Genomic DNA, 9,497 nt, shown 5'->3' with positions numbered 1-9,497 from the left:
TTACTACAACACAGTACAACTCCACCAGTGGACACATATCTATTGAGTAATATTTATTTTATAGGAGAATGGACAGGTAGCTTGAGTGAGATTGTAAGAAAACGGTGGCTGCAACAAACATATTTTCTGTTTTCTGTTTCTCTAAGAAGCTGTAGCACTGCTTATACTGCATTCTAGCTGGTCACAATGAGGATGTTTGACTAAACACGTGGGATAAATATAGACAAGCAGCCAGTCTTCTCTGACTACTGACTTTCAAATGGCTTCTAATTTTAATCACCCTGGCTGGCGAGCTAACTCTGGGCTAGATTATTAAAGCTAGTTAGTGCAAAATATCATAAGCAGATTTTTTTTTATATAGTTAAAATGCCCATAATTAAGTTGCCAACTCAGAAACTAACAAGTCTTAGTTTTGTGGCTTTTGAGTAGTATTTCTCATTTGTTTTAGAATTATAAATGGTGTTTTTATCTCTTTAGACAAAGAAAATGCTAATGGAAATTTGGATATCTAGCCCATTCTGCTTTTAAAAAAAGTTTTTGCTGTTCAGTGAGAAACTCTAACTCAGTAGGTGGGAGATTATGAACTGACAAAGGTCCTAAAATACCATAATTCTAATGTTCTTGTGGCACATTAAAAAATGCTATATATATAAATAAACATGTGTATATAAAGAAGGGTTTTTATTCTTTGTATGCCAATCCACTGTATCTGTATGTATGAAGGGAGTTAGCAACTATTTGGGGAACCACAACATGTGTAATAAAACCAGTAAACATATCTGTAGTATATGCTTGTCTGTGTCTTCATTGCCTTTGGACTTACCCCGTACCTTTAAAAGTACAGCAAAATTAGCAGCCATATTTAAACATAATGTAGCTAAAATTATCTATGTACATCTAAAGACAGACCCCAATGAAAAATATACAGAACAAATATCAATATACTTATCAAATATCAATGACTGCAGAAATAGATCACATATCATAGGGTAATAAACAGATTAAAAAAAAAAAAAAAGAAGAAGCAAATTCAGGGTTTATAAAGTACTTTTAAATTATTTAATAGCTTATAATACTAGCTAGTAAACATTATATAGTTTGTACATACATTACTGGTATGCAGAAAAAAAATCCAAGGCACAAGATGTCATCAGTATACAACTCAGGAAAGTTAAAACATGCGACACAACATTTTGTCAACTCTCAGATTATAGTGCTCCACTTTAAATGTTCAGCCTACTCCTGCTGGCTTGTAAAAACTAAACAGAGAGCCTCATGCTGCACATACTGTTTTGCTGAGGTAGCACAGTAGTAAATAGAATTTTCCAGATAATGAAATATAAGTTTAGGTATAGGCCTATTTACAAATCTATTGCATTCAGGTGTTGAATATTTCATCATATTAAAATACTTTACAAACATGCAATATTAGGATTCTAGATTTAACCCATTAGAACATAATCTTCATTACAGTCTTCATTACTGCTGTTTCGTTTTTTGACAGATGGTAGACTGACAACTGCATAGTCACAGTTATCCCTCATCTCCACTGTCTTTCTAGAATTTGCAGGGTCCACATGATCAATGGTAGAGTACAAAACATCCTCATTCACAGGTGTCTCCCCCTTTCAGTTTAAAGAGGAAAAACAAAAAATGAATGCATGTCTTCATTTACACATAATAACAATATTGCTGTAAGGTTAAAGAGTTCCTGTGCTTGCTTTGCTGTTGCTGTTGCTCTGTGTCGTTAAACCGAAACAGAAACTTCTTCTGCAATTGTCAGTGTTTCCTTTGACACTAAGTTAACCACAGTTTCATACTGTGACAAAAACCCTCCATAAGAGATTCTTGTGCTGCACCGGATGTAAGGTATTTCTCTTACATTTCACACTCAGACATTCAACTGACGCTATTTTGGTTGTACCTTTTAGGCAATTTGAGTTTACTTGTAATATTCTTTTAGGGAGAGAAATTCTCCTCCAGAATTCAAGTGACCTGATTGATATCAAATCATAGGAGGGTACATTTAAATGTTTCTGTATTGCGTTCCAGCTGACAAAGAAAACAAAACAAAATCCCAGACATATCCTTACACAGATACCAAAAAATAAATAAATAAATAAATATTAGAATTCCCTAAGAGCTATTTGCACTATCTGAATTGCTTTGAATTGCTCAAGCTCTGCTTCTGTAGGAAAACATGTCATCTATATATTATATATGTACGTGTATATTGTAGGTTTTTATATATATATATATATATATATATATATATATATATATATATATATATAACAAGCACTTTCTTATGGAATGGTTGTCTTTTATTTTTTGTATTTGTGTAATGCTATGTTTGGAATTTTGTTTTGTTTCCTTCTCTTTATTATATTTTTGGTGGCCAAATGAGGCAGGCTGCACTTGCGGTTCTTCAACACAACCTAAAAACTTTGTGGAAACCCAGTTTAAAAAAGCTGTACAATATCACTAATTATACAAAGCCAAATTGGAACTCTGATAGAAACATTTAAATATACTGTATTTGAATATTAATGAGGTCATTTCATTTGGACTGAGGATTTCTCTCCCTCAAAGAATACTACATGGAAACACAAATTGTCTAAAGAGGGATCTGTGCCAATGATCATGTTCTTGGTTGTGAATGAGTACTGTTGGGTTTTTTATCCATTAAAAAAAAAAAAAAAAAGATTATTCTATTTCAAGTAAAATTGCCCAAATAGTTTCCATTTATTTACTTATCATAATTGTTTCAAGTATACCTACTTAACCAAAATTGTTTTGTCTTAAGCTAAGGGAACACAAAGCCACCTTTTCAGGAACAGTGGCCTGTAACCTGCTTCCAGGAGACAAACAGACCTAATTTGACCCAAGTCCCGCTGGTGTTTCCCAAAACCAAGTTCCAAGCCATAAAGTGGCTTTGCGTTTCCTCAACTTTATGTTGCAATTCATTTTTAGTTAAATTACACTAAATTCATAACCATTTAAAAAAAAAAAATGTGAATCATCTGTGCTGTACAAGTATTTTATTTTAATGCCAGTTTTAATTATTATATTCAGTGAAAAAACAACAGCATATGTTTTATAACTCTAATAATTTTATATTAATTTGTTATTGTTAGTATGCTGTTTAATAGGTATGTGTTAGCATGGTCCCCAGTCACCGTTCTGTCTAAGATTATTTAGTTTCTATTTCATGCGTGACTTCTAAGCTTTTGATCTACAGACCACCCTTTAGCAGTTAAGAGCATATCTGCAAACAAACACAATACAGAAGAAACTTCACAAGAACTAATCAAACTGCACTTTCCATGTGGGGTTCCTTATTAGTATCCTGATCTTACTGATGTTTTGGGAAAATATTTTGTATTATAGCAATTCTTTTTGGAAAGAATAAAATGTTTGGTTGTAGTAGTTTATTATTATTATTTTAAGTAGGTCACTGAGTCCTAAACCAGTTAAGCAGCATGTACTAATGTCAGTATTTAACGCAAAAATGAAAGGAGAAGATTGTACTGATTAATTCTTTGTTCATCATTCTGCACTTTGCCGTTCAAAAGTGTGCAGAACCAGTGGAAGGGAGTACTGCAGAGGCCTTGATAGTTTTTTGTATAAATACACTGCATAAATAGGTGTGTTTCTAACATGCAATTTAAAATCATTCTCCAAGTAACTGACCCTAAATTAAACAACTCAATATATCCACATTTGTATAGTTTTCCCACTTGTTTGTCAAAAAAGGATACCACAAGAGAAAGGTAATTTACACTTACAACAGCCACGTTTGCATACAATGTTTCTTCTTGACCTAAAATGACAGAAATAGAGTCCTCGTCAAAAAACTAGATACTCTGAGGTCCATAGTGATAGGCCTAAAACCACAGGCTTTCCAGTCAAGTAAGCAATGTGTTTCAGTAAACATTTCAGAAAGGAAGTTTGTGTTGCCGTTATAACCAGTTTCTGGAAAGAAATTTAGTTTTTTTTTTGTTTGTTTGTTTTGTCAACAACAACAGTCATACAATTTGTTAATACTATAATTAGGTCACTAACACATGTTTTGATGAATTGAAGTACATTAAGGCAAGCAAAGACACAATTTTGCAAATCAATCAAATTAGACGTAAAGGCCCGCACACACCAGACACAACACGATTTTTACTGGGGCAACACCACAAATTCGCTACAAAAACACAGTGCGCACCAGAAGCGATCACAGAAACGACGCTACAGCTGGAAATTTGCCAGGTCATTCAGAAAGTTTGATTACTAACAAACACAATAGAAAATGGCTTATTATTATTATTATTATTATTATTATTATTATTATTATTATTATTATTATTTATATTAAATCAGAGAAATTAGGTACTGCAAGTATAATCTATATTTCATTTTACATGATAAATGTAAAAGTCACGGGGTACACCTGCCCCCTTGTGTTAAAATATATTACATATTAAATATTATTATTTATATTATTATTATTATTATTATTATATATTATTATTATTATTATTATATTATTATTATTCATAATGTTTAGTACTGTATTGGTAGTATATAAATATATTGTGTTTATGTGCGAATGGATGAAAGCCAATGACATGATTATTTATTATTTAAGATGGCGGCAAAAAGCAGTGCGTTTGTGTTTTGTTTATTTACTTAAAAACCTTGTGCAGAAGGTGACCATCTCCCGAGTTAATTCACTGATTAATTGTTGCTAATTGGGTGATGTTCACCTGTATAAAAGGGCACTCTGGACAAAGTGAAACAAACACTAACAATTCTAAACAAGTATATTTTAGATTTAGTAATTGTTTCTCTATTAATTTAGACTCGCGTCTCACCTCTGACATACTTCTCCTGGAACGCAGAAAGCTGCAGGTTTTTACACAGATGACCATCTCTGGTCACTGGTTACCTTCTGCACGAGCTTTCTAAATAAATTAAAAAAAAACACAAACACATGGCTTTTCGCCTTCACCTTAAATAATAAATAATCATGTTGGACGGCCTTCGTCCATCCGCACATAAACACAATATATATAATAAATAATAATAATAATAATAATAATAATAATAATAATAATAATGTGAATCTGCAAAATCTTATTTTGACAAGCTGTCTTTCTCAAGGGGATTGTTTAAATAAAAGACAGTCAAAACGTCATGGTTTTTATATCTTGTGTGACCTGTTTAAAATAAAGGATTTTTGGTAACACTTTATATTAAGGTGCTGCTTCTTAATGTTTTATAAATACATAATATACACTTAATATAGAGTGTTAACTATGCATTAGAGAGTGTTAATAAAGCATTATAGATGGTTTCTAACCATGTAATAAACATAAACGGAATTACGTTTAAACTTCCCAAAGTATAATAGGTGGCTAAAAACTGTTCCCTTTATAAAACTAATTCCGGTTGCCCAGGTAATGTTAAATGTAATACAAAATTATATATATATATATATTATATAGAGAGAGAGAGAGAGAGAGAGAGAGAGAGAGAGAGAGGGGGGGGGGGGGGGGGGGGTCCTGATTTGTTGTCACATATGTTATTAATTTAGAGCCTAGGAAATACAATGCAGTGTCTTAATAGAAAGTAAGCACTGGATAAGCTAAGAAAGGATATATTGAAATGTGTGTTGTTAATAAAATTGCCTTGGCTTTTTTCAATGGAGTAGCACCCCGACATGAAAAAAAAATTGCTTCAGCAGTTTCAAAAGCTAGTGTAAATGTAACGTTATTTGATGAAAAAAAAAAAAAAATACCTTGTGCGTCTTGCTTTCCATCCCTAAACCAAACAATAAAAAAGAGAAAGGATTAACATCGATCTTGTGACCAGGTGCTTACAGGCACTACCTTAATACAATGTTCCTGTTATTTATGCTTGTTATTTCAATGCAATGCACTGTTGTTTTTGGCATTTACTGCAATGTTAAAGAGTACATAAGGACCTTTTTATTTGATTTTGGTACATGTTGCCATGTGTTGCTACAAACTGTTTACATAAGGTGTGTGTATTGTTTTAATTTATTTATTTACATTTTGGACGATGGGAAATGTAGGATGATGGGAAATGTAGTTCTGAGTGGTCCATGTGGGTACATGGAAAGCCATCTTGAGGCAGGGAATGCAATTTAAAAGTTTTAAAAAGTGGTCAAAATGTAAAACAAAAAAATTGAACAATATACACACCTTATTTAAACAGTTGTAGGAACACATCGAAACATGTAACACAATCAAATAAAAAGGTCCTTATGTACCCTTTAATTTTCCATCAATATGGTGTTAATAGTTTCCTATGAACATCATGTTAGCACTAAAACAGGTTTAAATTGGAGTCTGGGCTGTGCTTCATACCCAAGTCAAGCAGTGTTTTGACTACTGCCTTCATCGGTGTATGTGTGGCATCTTATACATGTCTGATTCATTCTAATAAAGCATTGTGAAGTTATGGATGCTTGCCTAATATGCCCCTTGACTGGCCTTCTTAAACTCAATAGTTTCTCAAATTTCTCATCTCAACACATTGTCTATATCCACTACCACTTTTACAGACACCAACAGAATAAGTACAGTCGATATCTTGTCTTTGCTCATTTTCTTCATGTTATTTTGTCATTATTTGCCACAACTACTGCTATTATAATCCAAAGTTCTAAGGTCTTAAATGGGTTTTTTTTTATCCTTTCTCTGTCTTTTGGTGCTGACTTTATCTGCGAATGTCATAGAACGTTAAAAGTAGGCAGGGAGTATGCAACACAGACTACTAGATCAGCAAAACTGTCTTCTAGTAGTAAGAGGCAGGCTAGTATATTGTACTGTACAGCTGCTGTGAATCAAGGTTGCTTTAATTCCCTGCTATACATGATAGTATTTCCCATTCCAATACTAATGAAATGGAGCAGAATTCAGAAGGGTGGCAAAGTTGCTCCTTATAAATTATTGGGCATGCAGCTGAATGGCTAGGAATTTAAAAGGTAAGCCATCATTGTAAACCGTCAGTGTCCAGTAAACAAGGCAAACGTTTGGCTCTCCAATTAGGCAATTTAAATTCTCTGACATGACATAAATTAAAACACATATTTCAAACAGTAGAATAAATTAAAACTTTTAAACTTTGGACACACCTCAATCATTTTGTTTGGTTTAGAATAGCTTCTTATTCTGGTGTTTATTCTACCCTTTCCTTTTTCTTACTAATAAAATTTGCAGAGCATGTGTCTAACTTGCAATGCCTAATTTGTTTAAATGTGGTTAAAGTTGTCAGCCGATGTGTGCACTAGCAACATTGCTGGTAGAATGTCTATATTTTTACATATATGTACTTGTTTTTGCATGTGTAGGTGAGGTGTTGTTGTTGTGGATCAAAAATGGGCTTATGCATCATGTGCATGCAAATTCAAAAGCTACAACAATGATGTGATCTATATTATGGTATAAAGCAGGGGTCTCCAACCCTGGTCTTGGAGAGCTACAGGGTCTTCTGGCTCTCAATTACTTCATTAGTCTAATTATTTGATTAATTGCACAAGTTTAACATCTCTCCAGGCCTCAAAATGTTTTATAGGTAATGTGCAAAAGACCTTGAAAAACATTAAATATGTCCAACTGAACAAATAATTTGATCTACTGGCTATGTTAATTGAGAAGTTGCATTAAAATGAAAACCAAAAGACCCTGTGGCCCTCGAGGACTGGAGTTTGACACTTACTCTAGAGGTTCTGTTATGAAACAGGCCAATTTTCCTAAAAACGAACAAAATGTCAGTCGAAATAGGAAGGAAAAAGAACAACAGTACAAATACTCATGTTGACAGACAATACATTCACACAAAGGAACCCAAATCCTGGCCACAGACAACACACGTTGTAATTCAAATTCCATACCAGACGTTTAAAGATATACCAACATATATGGAATATTCAAGGTGAGCTGCAGCATTATACAAAAGAGGTCACTAACCTGTTGTTTTTGTGATAGCAGTTTCCCATCATTCATATACCTGAAGTAATGTACATCAGTGATGTCTTTGCAAAGCAACACCATGTGTAGCCTGACATTAGATCGAGTACACAGCTGATAGATAGGCGATAACAGTGAGAAGACTCGTAAGCTGCACGGATGCGGCAGCTGCACAATGGGGTATTTATAAAGCCCTGTCATTTCCTGCACTCTACTCTTCAGCTTATTTTGCAATTCAAACTTGTATTAGTTACAGTCCTGTTAACTTCGCTAGCACATACTGCATGCGTTTTCTCCTTTGCAACTGGAAAGTTTTGTATTCAATTATGGCTTAGTTTGGATGGACTGTATTGTTCATCTTTTCAGAGTAGGCCAAATCACCCAGTTTAATTTTGCTGCCTTGTTGATTTTACCAGTCATGTTTACATTCATTTAGGGTGCCAATTTTGTAAAGTAAAGCTATAGCAAAACAAACAATGTGCAACTAATAACAAACAAGGCAACAATTTGTTTTTCAGCTCCAAACTGAACATGCTTTGAACCTTGTCAATAAATAAATTGCTACAGTTTTTACAACTACATTGTTGTACTAAACATAGAAAGCAAATATAAACATATAATGTGCATACATTCAAAATACAAAGTCAAAGTAAAAAAAAAATAAATAAATATTCATAATATGAAAAAACTCATTGTGGGAGTGTTTGATGCCTGAATAATAAAAGTGTCAGCTATCAAAGTGTAAAAATCACCTTTATTACCCTTTATATGATCTAGTCACAAAATCACAGACATGACTATGCAGTTTTCTTTTGTCAGCTCTTTGGAAAAGGGAAGCAATGTGGTTATTATAGCAACACAGTGAACTTTAAAGGAGCTTATGGCCATGTCTCACCAGTAACAGAACACTGTCTGAATAAACTGCTTATTGTGTGTGTGTGTGTGTGTGTGTGTGTGTGTGTGTGTGTGTGTGTGTGTGTGTGTGTGTGTGTGTGTTTATTTTCTTTAGAAAAGGGAAGCAATACAGTATTTTTAACAATAGAGTGTCGTCAGGTTCTAGCCCTGTTTACCAGAAATGTCTGTTGCAATTTGTTACCATCGTCACAAGCTGCTTGCCATTGCTCTGCTAATACATAAACACTGGGAAAAGGAAATGGTTAAACAATAAGGAGTTGCTAACATTCCCTTTAAGATGACTCCTGTGCCTGCAGCAATGTTCAAAGTGATTTTTCATACAGTGGTTCCTATTATCAGGTTAGCAGTAGGTGTCATCTGTAGAACGACCAGGGTGTTTCACTGTTCATTAGAAAACCATACACTGAATGGCCACCAGAGGGCATTGTTTCCCGTTCTGTTGACTTACAGATCAGCAGTCAACAAAGCTTTCTTGTTTACGGTACATATTTAATTTGTTTATTTATTTATTTATTTTGGATTCCCATATTGCTCTAATCTGGTAGATGTACAATGAAATTTTCAAAATAAATTAGGAACTGGAATAATTCATAT

General features: G+C 33.6%; 1 protein-coding gene across 1 annotated transcript; it reads right to left on the bottom strand.

Annotated features, from left to right (window-relative positions):
- Window positions 1-1,040: 1,040 nt before the first annotated feature.
- si:ch211-214p13.7 lies at window positions 1,041-8,139 on the bottom strand. Its single transcript, XM_041272612.1, has 4 exons — window positions 7,989-8,139; window positions 5,792-5,814; window positions 3,789-3,823; window positions 1,041-1,625 (listed from the first exon to the last, which is right to left on the bottom strand). The coding sequence occupies exons 1-4, from the start codon at window positions 8,018-8,020 to the stop codon at window positions 1,443-1,445; spliced, it is 273 nt and encodes a 90-aa protein (XP_041128546.1). The 5' UTR covers window positions 8,021-8,139; the 3' UTR covers window positions 1,041-1,442.
- Between the last annotated feature and the right edge of the window lie 1,358 nt (window positions 8,140-9,497).

Source organism: Polyodon spathula, chromosome 15 (genome assembly GCF_017654505.1).
Source record: "Polyodon spathula isolate WHYD16114869_AA chromosome 15, ASM1765450v1, whole genome shotgun sequence".
Classification (NCBI taxonomy): Eukaryota; Metazoa; Chordata; class Actinopteri; order Acipenseriformes; family Polyodontidae; genus Polyodon; species Polyodon spathula.
This window is presented reverse-complemented; position numbering and strand designations above follow the sequence as displayed.